The sequence below is a fragment of the Sphaerodactylus townsendi genome, linkage group LG04 (genome assembly GCF_021028975.2).
Source record: "Sphaerodactylus townsendi isolate TG3544 linkage group LG04, MPM_Stown_v2.3, whole genome shotgun sequence".
NCBI classification, from domain to species: domain Eukaryota; kingdom Metazoa; phylum Chordata; class Lepidosauria; order Squamata; family Sphaerodactylidae; genus Sphaerodactylus; species Sphaerodactylus townsendi.
The window spans coordinates 65,890,680-65,908,131 of NC_059428.1; the positions used below are offsets into that span (position 1 = coordinate 65,890,680).

Consider the following 17,452-nt stretch of genomic DNA (forward strand, 5'->3'; position numbering starts at 1 on the left):
GCCAACCCGTGTATAAGCCGAGGCACTTAATTTTACCACCAAAAACTGGGAAAACGTATTGACTTGTGTATAAGCCTAGGGTGGTAACTCCAAAGCAGGTGGGGCAGGGAAGAGCCGGGCGCCCGCTCCCCACTGGATCGCTCCCACCCCCCGCTGCCTCCTGGATCCCCACAGCAGCCTTGGCTCCCCTTCTCTGCTCTGGCGTTTCCTTGCTTGCAAGCAAGACAGAGGATTCACCTGCTTTTTGGGTTTCCTTCCTTGCAATCTTTGGAGCATTGCCCTTTTAAGAGAATGATAGAGACACCCTGCCCGAGCGGCAGCTTCCCTGGAGCCAAGCCTTCAGAGCTGGCCGGGGAAAGGAAAAGACGAGTGGGTGAGTGAGGGGAATGACGGGTGGCGGCGGCGGCAGTGGGTGGGTGGCTCGTGTATAAGCCGAGGAGGGCTTTTTCGGCACAAAAACTGCTGAAAAAGTCGGCTTATACGTAAGTATATACAGTAGCTTGTTATGTTACTTGATATTATTTGGGTTGTAACCTGTTAGTCTCTTCCATTAGTGTAACAAACATTAAGCTGCAAAGGGCATCTTCTGACAGAAAGCTCTTTCTGTAGAATTGTAAGCAGAATTGAGGAACAGGACACAACACTTTGAATTTTTATGTTTTACTGATTTTAACAAAAATGATATTTTTTTAGATGCTGGACAGGATACAGTGAAAAACAAGTCTCGTTCCGCTAAAAGAGGCATACCTGATGAAGTACAAGATGAAATTCCAAGGAAAAAGTCTAAAAAGGACAAAAAACACAAAGACAAAAAGAAGAAGAAAAGAAAGAAGGAGAAAAAAGAGAAAAAATATAAGAAGCAGTCCAAGGAATCAAAGTTAAACTATGACCACAAAGGGTGTGAAGATATTCAGCCTGCTTCTTGTTTGAATTCAAAAAGCTTAGTTTTGAGCGCAGAGAATATGGATGTAGGATCTACATCTCCCTTGAAACATGATTCTGAATGGTTTATGGAAAAAACTGTGTATGAAAACGTAAACTCATCATTGTCAAATTCACATGATGCGTCTAATTCAGATACCAGCAAACTGTATGCATCGGAAGAAGATTCTGTTTTAATCAATATCCAGGAACTCTGTGAAGTACAGGTAACTAATGAGAAAGAATTGGAGACTGATATCTGCCAGCATACTAACCTGGTTGTGAATATCCCTGTAGAGGATGAATTCTTAAATACTGCTATTGAGGGAGATAATACCTGTGTAAAAGAAGTGGAACAGGCTGAGACTGGTTCAGCATTGCGAACAGCAGAAAATATAAATGTTCCTGAGAATAGTCCAAAGTTCATGACTGTGGAGCTTGAAGACTTGGAAACCAGGGTGGAGTTTCATTCAGTGGAGGTAAAAGAGTTGGACTCTCTCTCAGAATCTTTGGATCCAGAAGTCTTGGCACAGCCAGAATCCATTTCATTGGAAAAGACTGAGTGTAAATTAATGAAAACTCATTTGGAGACAATTGTGGAAGCGAAAGATTCAGTAACAACTTTGGGTTTTTTGGCTATGGTAGTAGGGAAAGATTTTGAAGCAACTTCAGAATTTTTGAACAAAGCAAAGGTGAAAGTTTCTGGAAGCAGTTCAAAGGATGATGCCAAAGGTATGAGAGATGAATTAGAGCAAGATTCTGAGAGGATTGCCATGATGAAAGAGTTGGAAAAAACTCTACGGACTGAGTCAAGATTAGAAAAGAAAGATTTGGAGGAAAATTCAGCTACTGAAAAAGAAGATTCAGAAAGCATTTCAGAATCTGATGAACGTAAATCCATTGATGCATCTGTTGAACCTGAAACGATAAGAATGGGAGAACTAAAAGAAACTCAAACTCCTGCAATAGTGATAAAACTAAAAGATCCACTGAAATACCAGAAATCTGTGGAACCAGAGATGAGAGATTTCAGAAGAATGTCAGAATTGGAGGTTATGAAGAGGGCTGATTCTAGAGCACATATTTTGGATAAAAAAGTAGAAACAAAAAATGTAGACACTGCTGCAGAATCGGAGGAAATGGATGTGAGATGCTTGAGTGGAACAACAGTATGTGAATCAGAAAAAGAAAAATGGGACAATATTCCAGAGAGAATGGGACTGAAGAATCTCCGTTCTCCAGAATTTGCAGGAGCAGTTCGAGTTAATTATTTGGAAGCATCTTTAGAAACTGCAGTGGAAAAGAAGGATGATATGGTTGTTAGTGAAGATTCTGAAATGGCAGTTGAAGTGAAAGTCTCTGCAAGCACCCCCAGATCTGAAATGACTCCAGAAACTCTGAAAATCACAAAAACACAATATCTGGATTTTTCAAAGCAGGGAACTGTAACAGATATAGGAGGAGAGACTGATATAAATTTGAAGGATTTGAAAAAAGTTCCAGAGCAACCTTCAGTTACTTTAAAAAATTTAGAAACTGTTTCAGAAATGCAGTACCTGACAGGAATGAAACATGTGAAAAATGTGTTACAGTCTGATGTGACAACACAGGGAAAAGATTTAGAAAGTAATCTAAAACCTGAAGGGCAGAGAGAAGATAAAGATTTAGATGCTGCTTCAGAATCACTGCATATGATATTTACAAACTATTCAGAACACAGTCTTGAGCTTTATACAGAACCTGAAGCTACGATGGAGGTGAAGAATTCAGAAAAAGTTCCAGAATTGCTGCCCATGGAGGATGTGAACAATTCTGAAGCATTGTCTCCAATGGAAGTCAAAGGCTTAAAAACTATAGAATCCACAACTGTAGTAAAGTTGAATGATTTAGAAAAAAAAATAGAATATCTGCACAGAGGTGTGAAAAATAGGGGAACAGAATCCAAGGCGTTGACAGATGTAAAATATTTGGAAACATACGTACAATCTGAACCTGGGACCAAAGAGAGAGATAAGAAAGTACCTTCTTATTCTGTGACAGGAGTAAAGCAGAAGGCATTGGATACTGCAGAGTCCTTGGGGAAGGGTCAGTATGATGCTGAGACAGCAGATTGGAAAATTAAATCAGGATGCCTGAGCATGAAAGACACAACAGAAAAAGAGCCATCTGCTGAAATTAAAAGGCCCTTATTCATTTCAGAATCTTTTCAAGAAGTGAGTATTTTAAATTCAGAAACAGCTCCAGAAGTGGATGCCATACCAGGGATGCAAGAACTAAAAGAAACTGGACGATATATACCTATTTTGGAAGTAGACAGCCCTGATACATCGGCTGGACTGGGGATGTCAGCACTAATTGATCCAAAAGATGCTTCCAAACTTCTGAATACTGCAGAAGATTTTGAATCAATTTCAGGCTACCAGGTGGTAGAAAATCTTGATTCTTTGCAGTTTGCAAATGACCAAGCAATAAACTTTGATTCACAGCGTGCTTTGCAAGTTAAATACACAGTGTCCAGTCCAAAACTCCTGTTTTCAGACGAATTAACTAATTTGCAAGAAAAACAGAAATTAGAAGAAAGCACAGAGGCAGCAAGTTTTACAACAGCCCCAGAATCTCCAGATACATCAGGAACAGAACTGATTGTGGCTTCAGAATCTGGTGAGGTTCATGAAGTTATTGATGCAGAACATTGTTCCAAAACTATATATATGGAACAGGCAAATTCAGATAACTTCCTGAAATCTTTGTACACGATGCACTTGAAAGGTTCAAAAACAATTTCAGAATCTAAAATAATGGATGCAAAGAACTTGGAGATAGAACCAGAATATTCCCACAGAGAAGGTATAGAAACTGAACATTTCTCAGAGTATGAATCGGTAGCCTCATCACAGGTCTTGGAAATTAGTGAAGAATCTCCAAAGAAAAATGAAATGCAAGAATCAAATACAGCATTTGGAAGTAAAACACTGACTGTTTTGGGTTTGGAAGTGAATTCAGAAACTTTGTGTGCTATAAATATTGATAATTTGGAAGTTGTGAAGAAAGCACATGTAGCACCAACATCACTTGGAATGATAAGTACGGAAGGAACTCGTATTCCTGTAAGTGCAATGGAAGATAAAGACATAAAAGCATCTGAAACAGTGAAAACAAAAGTAGAAATAAAACACTTGTTAGCATCAACAACACCTGTAGGCATAGCAAGAGAAACTTTTCACCCTATTCATGTAACAGATTCAAAAGTCTCAGAAGCAAGTCAGATGCTGGAAACAAATCTAGAATCAGTGCACAAAAAAGAGGTAAATACTAAACTGGATCATGAAGCAGTTCTAAGTGGTTCAGAAACCTTTAAGAAGCCTAAACCAGTTGTAGGTACAAGCACTACAGAAGGCATGTTGCCAGTTATAAACATAGCAGAAGAGAATAAATCTGGAACAGATCTAAAGCCAAAAGCAGCACTGGTAGAAAAATACTCTGAATCAGTCTCTGAGTCTAATAAAGTTTCAGCCACAAAAGATTGTGATTCAGCACTGTCTCTGTTTATGGTGGATGTTAAAGATTCAGAATTGAGGTCTGACTTTTTAGATGCTGGGCAGGTAAAAACTTTAAACACAACAGTGCAGTTTGAAACAACTCCAGAACCTCTGTGTGTGTTAGAACTGGGGAATTCAGATGATGTTGTGGAACCTGTGCTTACAACAGAGATGAAAGAATTAGGAGAAACATTAAATTGTGAAGTAGTATTGGAAGCAAAACATTCAGGGCCTACTGCAACAAATGTAATCACATCAGAATTAAAGCCTTCAGAGTCTCTGTGTGTGCTTGAAATTTCAAATTCCGAAGGAATAATAGAGTTAACTACACCAACATATCTCAGCTCAGCACATTTGAAGCCTTCTGACAAAACCACAGAAATTGAAACATTAGATAGTAATTCTGAGGCTCCTCTAAAATCAGGAATGGACGTTAAATATTTTGAATCAGTTTCAAAATCAGATTGTGTCCTGGAGCAGTTTCACTACAAAACTGTTCCGGAATCTGAATATGTTTTAGAGGAAAAAGTTTCAGAAACTTCAGAGCTTGTTTCCATGAAACATATGGAAGCAATACCAGAGCTTGTTTCCATGAAACATATGGAAGCAATACCAGAACCTAAACATGCTCAAGAAACAAAAGATTTAGAACCTTTAGCTCAGTCTGTGTGTGTTGCACAGGCAACATGTGTGGAAAAAAATATTGTATATGCAGAAGTGCGGGATGTTTCAGAAACTACTCCAAAGTTCTCAGGCATCATAGAAATAAAAGATTTGGGAGCTACGATGTCATCGGTACTTGCAGAAATGGAAAAGAAGTCAGATGAAAACTTACTTCTGTATTTTGAGGAAAAATGTTCAGAAACAGCTACAGAATGTGTACAGATGCCAGATTTAATGGAAACTTCTGCGGATGTGGAGTCAGTCTGCAGAATAGAGGGAAACTATGCAGAAATGGCATGTGTGATAGATAATGAAAATTCAAAGGCAAATTCAGGGTTAACGGGTGTGACAGAGTTGAAAGATACAGCATTTGTAAAATCTAAAACTGGTCCTGAACCTGGACACTTAAAAGATCTTGAAGCAGTTCCTAACTCTGAATCTCTTGGAAAAGTGAAAGATATGCAAATTGCCCAGTCTTCTATTGATAAAAAGGAAGGAATGTATTTTGAGGGAAGCTCAGAATCTGTGTTAATTTTGGAGAGACAGGATTTGGAAAGAGATTCAACTTCTGTACTTGGGTCAGAAGTAGTCTCTGAAGAATCTCTGAAATCTGTTCCTGCTGTGAAAGCAAAAGACTCTGAAGTGGCACTTAAATACATTGATGCCAAGGGTGTAGAAATTTCAGAGCAAAATGCAAAATATGTATGTATGGGAGAGATGAAAGATCTGCCATCAGTTCTAGAACATGTAGAATTAGCCCAAGCGAAGAGTTCTGAAACGTTCTCAGAAGGCACGTTGGAGGTGAAAAATTTGGAAGCAGCTATGTGCTTGGCAAAGGAAAAAAAATCAGAAGCAACTGTACTGGCTTCTTTGGAGGAGCAAATATTAAAAGCATCACTGGAACCTATATGTGGAGCAGAAAAAAACAATTTGGTAGTAAGTCAGCAAGTAATGAGGGAGATGAAAGATTCAGAAGCTGCTTCTGAGTCTGTGAACATGTTGGAGAAGGAAGCATCTTCATGCATCTCTTTGAAGGATCAGCATTCAGAAGCTGTTCCAGAGTCTTCAGAGATAACAAAGAAAAATGATGAAAGTATTTCAAAAGACAGGAAAAGTGAAAAAGTAAGCAGCAAAAGTAAAGATAAAAGTAAGAGTGGGAAAAAAACCAAAAAGAGTAGATCAAAATCTCCTTCTAAGTCAAAAAAGCGTAAAAAAAAGTCTAGATCACGTTCCACTTCTAGGCAGATGTCATCAAGAAGAGCACGTTCTAGAAGCAAGAATGATTCTGATTCCCGGAAAAAGCATTCTACCTCACGTCGTAGGTCTAGATCAAACTCGGCTGAGAAAAAAGAGAGCAAAGAAAAATCACTAAGAACTAGACGAAGACGTTCTCGGACTTCTGATCGTCATAAATCTAGATCCAAGTCAGTTGATAAAAGAGAAACTTCACTATGGTCAAGGCGGAGACATTCCAGATCTTCTGATCGTCGGAAGTCTAGATCCAGATCTATTGACAGGAGAGAATCAATCAGGACAAGACGAAGATTGTCCAGATCCTCTGATAATCGCAAGTCTAGATCTAAATCTTATGATAGAAGGGAAATTTTGATAAGATCGAGACGGAGACTGTCCAGATCTTCTGATCGTCATAAGTCTAGGTCACGATCCACTGACAAAAGAGAAACATCAATAAGGACAAGGAGGAGACGATCCAGATCCTCCGAGTATCACAAATCTAGATCCAGATCAGTTGAAAAAAGAGAGACTTCAGTGAGGAGAAGACGAAGGCGATCTAGATCTTCTGATAATTACAAATCAAGATCGAAATCTGTTGACAGAAGGGAGTCTTCAGTAAGATCAAGGCGAAGACGGTCCAGGTCCTCTGATCATCATAAGTCTAGATCCAGATCAGTTGATGACAAAAGAGAAATTTCAGTGAGAACAAGGCGAAAACGGTCCAGGTCTTCTGAAAATCGCAGATCTCAATCAAAATCAGTGGAAAAAAGAGAGTCTTTGAGACCAAGGCGAAGACGATCCAGGTCTTCTGATAACCGGAAATCTAGATCCAAGTCAGGAGACAAGGAGACACCAAGGACAAGGCGAAGACGGTCCAGATCCTCTGATAATCGGAAAACCAGATCTGAATCTGTTGACAAAAGGGAGTCTTCAGTGAGAGCAAGAAGAAGGCGATCTAGATCCTCTGATCGCAAATCTAGATCTAAATCTGTTGACAAACGGGAGTCTTCTGTGAGGGCAAAAAGGAGGCGATCTAGATCCTCTGATAATAAATCTAGATCTAAATCAGTTGATAGAAGAGAGACTTCAACAAGAGCAAAAGATAGACGATCTAGATCCTCTGATAATCGCAAATCTAGGTCTAAATCTGTTGATAAAAGAGAGACTTCAACAAGAGCAAAAAGGAGAAGATCTAGGTCCTGTGATAATCGCAAATCTAGATCTAAATCTGTTGATAAAAGAGAGTCTTCAGTGAGAGCAAGGAGGAGACGGTCTAGGTCCTCTGATAACCGCAAATCAAGATCAAAATCTTTTGACAAGAGAGAGACATCAGCAAGGTCAAAAAGAAAACGTTCCAGGTCTTCTGAAAACTGCAAATCTAGATCCAAATCTGTTGACAAAACAGACGTTTCAGGAAGTTCAAAAAGGAGACGATCCAAGTCATCTGATCATAAACCTGTAACAAAAGCTAGTGACAAAAGAGACTCCTCCTCGAAGTCTGGACTCAGAAGATCAAAATCATTAGATCGGCAGAAGTCTAAATCCAAATCCAGGTCCAAATCCTCTGAAAGAAAAAAGGACAAGGATTCATCAGATGTGACAAAAGGGAAGGGTTCCAAATCTAGATCAAAATCCAAATCTCCTGAAAAAACAGAGGGAACAGAAGTTTCCGAAGCAACTGTGCATAGTCATGCAAAATCACCTGAACATCCCAAATCAAAATCTAGATCCAGGTCCAAATCTTTGGATAAAACACGAGACAGACCAAGAAGATCAAGAAGTAAATGCTCAGAACCCAAATCGCACAGCCACAGAACAGTATCACGTTCTAGAAGGAATCGTTCCCGGTCATTAACACGGAAGAGGACCTCGAGATCAAAATCTGATAATCGATCTCACTCACGGTCTCGCTCACGATCATGTTCAAGACGCTGGAGGAGGTCTAGATCAAGATCAGTGTCAAGACATAGATCTTTATCAAGGGAGAGACGTAGGCGATCTCGGAGAAACCGTTCAAGATCTGTTGACCGAAGAAGGAGAAGGTCAGACTCAAGGGACAGCTACAGAATACCTCTCAGATTGCGGTCCCGAAGTCGAACACCTGTTCAGCTGAGAACTACTAGATCTGCTGGTAGAAGACGGAGCACTAGTGTGTCACCTGACCATCGGAGATCCAGATCTGCAAGCCGGTCACCTAAACGACTAACTGATTTGGGTAATTGATTTTGAGAGCTTTATTGTGTAATACAAGCCCTAATTTCTTAGTTATCACTTACACTCTTTTAGATTAAATATCTGTTGCCATGTGTGTGTGTGTATCATACCTGCCCAGCCTGCCACTCAAGGTTTGCCTGCCAGGCCCTGCTATCAATGCCCCTATCTTCAGAGGTTAAGTGCGTGGTGCATAGAGAGTATAGTTTCTGTGGTTGAACTATACCTTTGAAATGCTTTTCCCCTTGAAGTTCATCTGATGTTTGCTTTACTGTCTTGTAGGCAGTTGCTAGGCCAAAATGTTTCTTCTGGGCATAGAGCAAGGGTCATGGGGGGTGGCGGGTAGCAGTGACTTTACTGCATTGTGCAGGAGGTGGGATGAGCTGACACTTGGGGTCCCTTCCAGCTCTGTGTTTCTCCTCAGGCTTTTATTATAGACGTTTTAGCTGTTTTGTGATCTGTTTCTAGACTGTAGTTTGTTTTATGGACATTTCTATGCCGCTCTTAAGTCCTTGGCTTGTATTTATATGACTTGTTTGGTCTACTGATAATTTATGATGCCTTTATTTTTAAGTCACCCACATCACAGAGGCAGCATCAAAATCTCCTAAATAGCAAAGATTAAATTGGTCCTTAGTGTGATACTGGCTTATGGAGGAAGCGGAGAGAGAACTAGAGCAAGGTCTACCACTATTTGAAATGTTCTGATGTCTGAAATGCATTCAAGTTCTGTACAAGTAGAAGCATTTCTGGTTCTAAAGCCTATATACTAGAACTTATATAATGTAGGAATTGAAGTCCTTAATAAATGTTTAATATTCTTGTAGACAAGGCACAGTTACTTGAAATAGCCAAAGCAAATGCAGCTGCCATGTGTGCCAAGGCTGGTGTGCCTCTGCCACCGAGCCTTATGCCTGTTGCCACTCCAGAAAAGAAGGAAGAGAAAGTTACCCAGAAGTCGGCAAAGGAGACAATAATGGAACTTACTGAGGTAAGAATTAAATGTGAGACTTGACCTAAAATTCAGTATTGTGTTTCAGCAAAAGTGATTTCTGCTTCACCCTACTGAAAATGTGTTTCAGAAACCACAGAATTTTCAAGAAATCTCATGATTAGGTCTGGGTATGGAATGCAGTGTAGTTTATAGGATTTTTTTTTGATGATCTAGTACATGGGTCAGCAACCTTTTACACTTTTACAAGAGCCATTTGGACCCATTTTTCACGGAAAAGAAAACTCATGGAGCTGCAAATACTTTTTGACATTTAAAATGAAGATAACACTGAGTATTTTGGTTTTTTACCTTTACGCTTTGTATAAGGGGCAACTCTCCTCTTTCCTCAACTTCTTCCTTCTCGTCAGGGTCCGCTTCAAACCCTCTGATTGTGACCTTTTCCCAGTCTGTTTCCTCCTTTCCCCCTTGTTCTGTCTCTAATATTTCTACCCAGCTTTCTGTTCCCTTTTCAGCTCTCCCCACCCCCCCGCTCCCAGTTCTCTACTACATTCAACCTCCTTCCCTGCTGTTCCTCCTTGGGAACAGGGGCTTGAGACTGCTTGGCGATGAACTAAGAGCTTCGCGCTTCAGGCATACGGCTGGGCTGGCGCCCGCCGCCACCCCATCAAGTCTGAGGAGGGGCCTCCGGGCGCCCCCAGACACCCAGGCTCCCGCATGAACGGGGAGCGTGCAGCAGCAGCCTGGCCTGAGCCGGGCGCCGCTTTTTCTCCCCCCTCCCTGCTGCTGCTGTGACTTGCTCGGTGGCCCGCCCCCACAGCGCTTGGCCCATTGCCCCAGAGGCCGGGGCCGGACAGGTCGCCGCCGCTGGGACTTGGGGCTGCACGGCCAGACCGGAGCCTGCCACCGCCGGTGCGCACAGCTGGGCCAGTGCCTGCCGCTGCCCAGTCAAGTCCAGGGAGGGGCCTCCAGGCCATCTTAATTCACTCCAGGCATGAGTGGGGAGTGTGCAGCCAGCAGCCCGGCCTGAGCCTCCCTTTAGGGGAGGGGGATTCTACACGCTCCCCAGGAAGGGGCAGCCATACCGGGAGCCGCACCACAAGCGGGAAAGAACCATTTGTGGCTCGTGAGCCACGGGTTCCCAACCCTTGATCTAGTGGGAGTGATAAAGTGGCCTTGGCATGATTATTTCCATTTATGGTGGAAGCAAGCGGAACAGCCTACAAACAAACTTTTCGAAAGTATTTTATTCCTTCTGCTTGGAATAATTTCATGGAAATCTCAGCAGGGATTGCTGTATTACATGCACTGCTCTAATAATGGAAATGGTACTACTGCTGGGTTAGTTCTTGAGTTATATATTTATTGTCTTTATTCATCTACAGCAGAATAGGTTGTTTAAATAAATATTTGCTTTTTTAAAAAAGAAATGCAAGAAGATAGCACAGAGCCAGGAAGATGATGTGATTCTAAATAAACCTCACGTGTCTGATGAAGAGGAGGAAGAACATCCTTTTATTAATCATCCCTTTAAACTCAGTGAACCCAAACCGATTTTTTTCAACTTGACTGTAAGTGCTGCAAAATCACAAATTATAGGATTATTTTTCTTATATAATAATTTTGGAGAAAAGAATTTTGACAGCTGGCAAATTGGAATAATGTTAGTTTATTGTAAATGTATTTAACCAAAAAGATAATGTAACCTCCCCATATATATATAGTATATATAAAATATATAAAAGTTTATTAAACTTACATGTGAATTAAGATGGCATACCTTTTGAGTAAATACAGTACTTGCATAGAAATATTCATGTAGTTGCATCAACTCCTGAAATACTTTATTTTGTTCATTATAGAACAGTTGTTCCTGCTATTCTAGATAGTTAAGTTTATGAATTTGTGTATGAAAGCATTCTGTAATATATAAAATGCTACAACAGTAAAACAGTATGTGAGTGCATGGTGATCACAATCGAATACCCATTCATCCTCTTGCTGTCACCAGGGTTCAGGGTATCCCTGTACGAAGGGGGACAGTTGGTTCAAACTGCCTTCAATACAACTGATTGATTTGGTGCACGTGGTTTTTTCTCTATTAAACATACTGCTAAGAATTTAAGAATGAATACTCCAGTGATGTCTATGATTATGCATAATTGTAATCTGCTTTTTTTTTGAAGACTCCTACCATAAAGCCAGCTCCTCCGAAAAATCAGGTTACTTTGACAAAGGAGTTTCCTGTCTCTTCTGGATCTCAGCACAGGAAGAAAGAAGCAGATAGTGCATATGGAGAATGGGTTCCAGTTGAGAAGAACAAAGAGGAAAACAAAGATGATGTATTCCCTAACCCAGCTACTCTGGAGGTAACAAGCTTCATATAAACATTGGCTATGAATCTGTAGGGTCTAAATGTTCTCCTTGACTAACCTAGTAATCCAAGTCTCCGTACACCAGTCCTGTATAAGGCTTCTTCATATGTGTGTATGCCTATCTAGGATTCTGTTCCTTGATACAGTATGACAGAATATTGGACTTTTGCACGTATTAAACCTTTTACAGATAAGTGCAGAGAAGGGCAACAAGGATGATTGAGGGACTGGAGCACCTTCCCTATGAGGAGAGGCTGCAGCGTTTGGGACTCTTTAGTTTGGAGAGGAGGCGGCTGAGGGGGGATATGATTGAAGTCTATAAAATTATGCATGGGGTAGAAAATGTTGACAGAGAGACATTTTTCTCTCTTTCTCACAATACTAGAACCAGGGGACATTCATTGAAAATGCTGGGGGGGGAGAATTAGGACTAATAAAAGGAAACACTTCTTCACGCAACGTGTGATTGGTGTTTGGAATATGCTGCCACAGGAGGTGGTGATGGCCACTAACCTGGATAGCTTTAAAAGGGGCTTGGACAGATTTATGGAGGAGAAGTCGATTTATGGCTACCAATCTTGATCCTCTTTGATCTGAGATTGCAAATGCCTTAACAGACCAGGTGATTGGGAGCAACAGCCGCAGAAGGCCATTGCGTTCACATCCTACATGTGAGCTCCCAAAGGCACCTGGTGGGCCACTGCGAGTAGCAGAGAGCTGAACTAGATGGACTTTGGTCTGATCCAGCTGGCTTGTTCTTATGTTCTTATGTTCTTATGTTCTTAACATCTCAATTCTTGTCTGAATATTATTTCTGCTTTCTAGCCTGTGGACATCTCCTCTGCACTGAGTGAGCGGACAATAGCTCAGAAGAGGCTCACTGAAAACACTTTTGATTTGGAAGCAATGTGCCTGTTAAATCGGGCGCAGGAACGGGTATGTGACAGTTTTTCTTCTAGGTTTTCCAGATACTTTTTTGTGTATGTACTGTAAATATTTATATCCCATGTTCTGGTACAACATCCCTAAAGCAACTAGCAATGTATCAAATGCTGTTACAATAAAACCAAACCCAGCTGAGCAACAGTAAAAACAACCAAAACAAAATAGAGAAATTTATAAAATGTCAAGGACAATGCAACCCAAATGAGGGAGGAATGCTCCCTGGGGTGGCAAAAGTGGCCCTGTGCATCCTCCCTAGGAACTTTGGTGGCATAGGGAAGAGGGAATTGAAAAACCCTTCTGCTGCCTGGATTGCCTCATTGTGGTGTAAGCCTGCAGCCTCAGAGGAGAACATTCCTGGGGTGGAAGTCCGGTGGAAGCCAACTAATGTCGGCTCCACTCCCTGAAATGCCCCTGGCATTTGTTCAGATGCTGGCATAGCTTCCCTGCAGCACTTACTTTTGGGTTTGGCCGCCACAGGGTTGAGAGATGTTTGCATGCTGGCGTCCTTGCTCCCTCCGGCAGCATAGTTGCCCCTTATACAGGCAGGGGGGAAACAAATGTGCTGGTGTGGGCCTATGCTGCACCCAGAAGCCAATTCGCCTCATGTAGCCTTTAGATAAAACATAACATCCATAGGAAGCAAAAAAAAAACCCCAAAACAAAAAACAACTAAGCCTGCAGAAGGCTCTTTTCAGATATTTTTAAACAATCTTCCCAATCAAGAACATTCTGCAGTCTTGCAGTTTGCAGCCAGCATGGCATAGTGGTTAATAGCAGGTGGACTCTAATCTGAAGAACTGTGTTTGATTTCCCATTCCTCCATACAAGCAGTGGACTGTTATCTGGTGAACTGACCTACACACGAAGCCTGCTGTGTGAACTTGGGCTAGTCACAGTTTTTCAGAACTCTCAGCTTCACCTACCTCACAAGGTATTTGTTGTGGGTGGAGGAAGGGAAAGAAGTTTGTAAGCCCCTTTGAGTCTCATTACATGAGAGAAAGGGCGGTATACATTCAAATTTCTTCTCCTCCTCACAAAATGGCCCTGTCATTTGATGCTACCTGATGAAAGGATGATTGACAGAGTAGCATTTCATCAGACAGCATCCTTGTTCATCTATGTGATCACATTAATTGTAAAAGTTTTGTGCTAGCAAACTGGATGACGTTAGTATAAAATTACATAGCATAGTGCCGTGGTGGCGAACCTACGGCACTCCAGATGTTCATGAACTACAATTCCCATCAGCCCCTGCCAGCATGGCTGATAGGTGCCACCACTGGTACTGGTTTGCCACCACTGGCATCCCTTACCTGGATGGCCTAGGCCAGTGGTGGCAAACCTATGGCACGGGTGCCAGAGGTGGCACTCAGAGCCCCTCTCTATGGGCACGCGCAGAGTTCCGCCCCCCCCCCCCCTCCACATCTAGGCTGGGCTCGATTATTAGCATTAAACCTAAGACCTAGTTTTGGGGAAGCACTGTAGGTAACCCTGTTAAGCGCTGTTAAATCCCACTGATTTTCATGCGAAGAACTAAAGTGTGATCCTTTACCTGGGAGTAAGCTCGGTTGCTGGCAATAGGGCTTGCTTCTGAGCAAACCTTCCTAGGGTCGTGATTCACCCGCTGGAAGAGTTGTATGGTTGCTTCAAAGCAAACCCACTGACTACCACCAAGCTTACTCCCGAGTAACAGACGCCTCAGAGCCAACCATTTTTTCTAAACTTAAACCTCAGCATTCAGGTTAAATTGCCGTGTTGGCACTTTGCGATAAATAAGTGGGGTTTGGGTTGCAGTTTGGGCACTCGGTCTCGAAAAGGTTCGCCACCACTGGCCTAGGCTAACTGGAACTCATCAAATCTTGGAGAACAAGCAGTGTCAGCCCTGGTTGTTGTTTGTGTGGGAGATCATCGAGAAAGTCCAGGATCACTATTAATCAGCAGGCAGCGGCAAACCACTTTGGAATGTCTCTTGCCTTGAAAATCCGAAGGGTTTGCCGTAAGTTGGCTGCATTTTGGCACCACTGTCCATCACTGCCATGTGGGATAGTTTTGCAATCCAGTATGTGCAATAGCACAACACCAGTTTTTAAAAAAACAACATTGTTTGGTCTATTGTGATTCAGAGTGGCTTTGATATTTTACTATTATCCTTAATAGTCCAAAAAATGTTTTATATCCCTTTATCCTATACTTAAGAGCAGAATTAAAATATAAAACCATAAAAACAGTCAAAACATCAGTTAACTATTGAACATCAAAACAGAACTCAATGAAATTAAACTCTTCAGTGAAATGCTCATCTAAAGAGGAAAATCTTACATCCTTGATGATAGCTACATAGTTGCATAGCTTCCTTCATCTCCTTTGGCAAAGAATTCCAGAAGGTAGGTGTCTCCACTGCATAGGCTCTAGATCTTACCCCTCCCGTTCTCGCTTGACAGAGTGAGGGCACCGCAAGTGGGCCTGTGGGGCTGATCACAGCTGACGTGCGGGCTCATGTGGAGAAAGGCGATCTTTCAGGTACGTCATGGAGGAGACTAAAGGTTAGAACCAGCATCTTTAATTGAGCCCACCTGGAAGGAGATCAGCAACCAATGCAGCTGGAACATTACGTGTGGCAAAAATTTCGTGCATGTTCTGGAGCTGCTGAAGCTCTTGAGTTGTCTTCATGAGCAGCTCCACATGGAGTGCATTAAAGCAATTAACAGACACATGGATAAATGTGGGAAGGCAAGACTGGTCTGGAAGGGAGAAGAGTCAGTGTGCAAGATGCCAGTGGAAAACACTCATGGGCAACAGTTCTTAACTGCTTTTCAGAAAGCAGGTTTAGATTCAGGAGCCTGTATTCTTCACTTGGACAGATGTGGTGACTGCAGTGCCATCCATCACAGTCAAGCTAATCTATTCCAGAATAATAATACTCCAAAACCAGCTTAACTTCATCTTGTTTGGATTCAGTTGCAACTTATTCACCGTCATCCATTTGACCTCTGCTTCAGGGCACTGGTTCAAATGTCTGTGACCATGTCTAATTAAAAAGTTAAGGAACTGACTTCTGGGCCCTTGGTAAAGACATATTCCTCCTGACCTGAGGGATTTTGTGGGGAGGAAGAGGGAGAGAGAGTACAGTTTTTCTTTAAAAATTGCATTAATTGCTGAAATAGTGAACAAGGGTGTTCTGTCAAAATGTTTGGTTTAAATATGCTCCTTCAGTGGCATTAACAAGTTATTCATATATTTCTACATTTGAAAACTTGCTAGTTCATTCTATTGTTATGCTGTCTTGCTATTGCAGATTGATGCCTGGGCTCAGCTGAATTCTCTACCAGGCCAGTTTACAGGAAGTACCGGTGCACAGGTCTTGTCTTCAGAACAGTTATCCAACAGTGGCCCCCAGGCTTGGATTAAAAAGGTAGATGATATTCAGACAGATGAGTCCAAATATCACATGTTAAACTCCTTTGAAATCACTGGAAGAAGTGATAATGACACACTTAGGACTCTCATAGCCTCATAAAATACGTGCAGAAAATAAAACTGAGTTGATTTACTTTTGTGCTCTGTCAAGATGTGCGTGCGCGCTCTTGTTTTGGAATCTGTATCTACTATGCCTAATTACCTTTGTGTTAATACTGGGTTGGTGGATAAACTGTAAAAACTGGGAGAATGCTATGCTGACATGTTAAAAACATGTATTACTCCCATGGTTACTGTTATCTTGGGCTGAAATTACCCTGAAATGTGGGTAAAATTGACTGTGGTAGTTCTGTGATTGACCTCAACAGAACTTGGCCTGATCCCTGATTTAAATAGAGCTGTGGATGAGAAACAGGGCTGTAAAAATGCATTTGCTCACTTGCCTTCATTGAATACAACTTTGGAACTGGAGAGATGAAACTGCAAATGGAGACTGGATTCAGTATTCTAAATTCTTTACCTTTCTTCTTATGGTGAGATGAACCAAGTGCCTTGTTTTGTGCCTCAGTTGGTAAAAGAGCCAGACTCCTGATTCCTGCCTGAAAGGGTCAGACTTGCCTGTTCAGAAGAGGAGACTTTACTCTGGGCTCTTTTTGCTATGTGGGAGAAACTTGGTTCGGTTTCCTTCCCCAAGAGAATAACAATGATCTGATACAGTTGGCTGTTTGATAGAATAATAGACTAAGAGTGTCTCATGGAAGAATGGGGGGTGGGGTGGGGGGGGGAGCACTTGTGCAGGTTGCTGGGCCAGGAGTAACAAGGTGTATCTGCTTATATTTAGAGCAGAAGTGGGGTTAGGATGGAAAGAAGAGGGTGATCGGAAATAAACGCATCAGCTTTGAGCAAAATTAGTAGGTGGTTAGAGTACTTCAGTGTAAATTGGAAAGAGGCACCAAAACAGGAAAAGAATAGGTGGCCAAAACAAAGACCACAAAAACTTTTGAGGACTTTGATTACAGGTTAAATTTTTTAGACAAGCCCTTCCTTGCATGCTCACACAGGATGGGTGCAGACCCCAGGGTAACTTTGAGCTTGTACCTTGAGTTGGACTAGGTCCTGTGCAGACTAGTTTGGAAATTGTGCATACTGGAGAGGTCAGAAACCTCCTGAAGAGTGAGCTTGTATGTTTGGCA

The 17,452-nt window shown here is 41.8% G+C and overlaps 1 protein-coding gene across 7 annotated transcripts in view; it reads left to right on the forward strand.

Annotated features, from left to right (window-relative positions):
- The window catches only part of SON (SON DNA and RNA binding protein), a 40,586-nt gene that overhangs the window by 9,890 nt on the left and 13,244 nt on the right, over positions 1-17,452 (forward strand). For 5 of the 7 annotated variants that reach the window (XR_007244264.1, XR_007244265.1, XM_048493423.1 and 2 more), the window contains exons 3-8: positions 694-8,574; positions 9,398-9,561; positions 10,950-11,093; positions 11,709-11,891; positions 12,723-12,833; positions 16,138-16,254. Coding sequence is in view for 5 of the 7 variants with exons in the window: in XM_048493423.1 (XP_048349380.1) it covers positions 694-8,574; positions 9,398-9,561; positions 10,950-11,093; positions 11,709-11,891; positions 12,723-12,833; positions 16,138-16,254 (8,600 nt within the window). In the remaining 2 variants the exon portion in view is untranslated. Of the gene's footprint in view, positions 1-693; positions 8,575-9,397; positions 9,562-10,949; positions 11,094-11,708; positions 11,892-12,722; positions 12,834-15,283; positions 15,363-16,137; positions 16,272-17,452 lie in introns of those variants that run through there. The other 2 variants (XM_048493425.1, XM_048493422.1) reach the window with 2 other exon arrangements.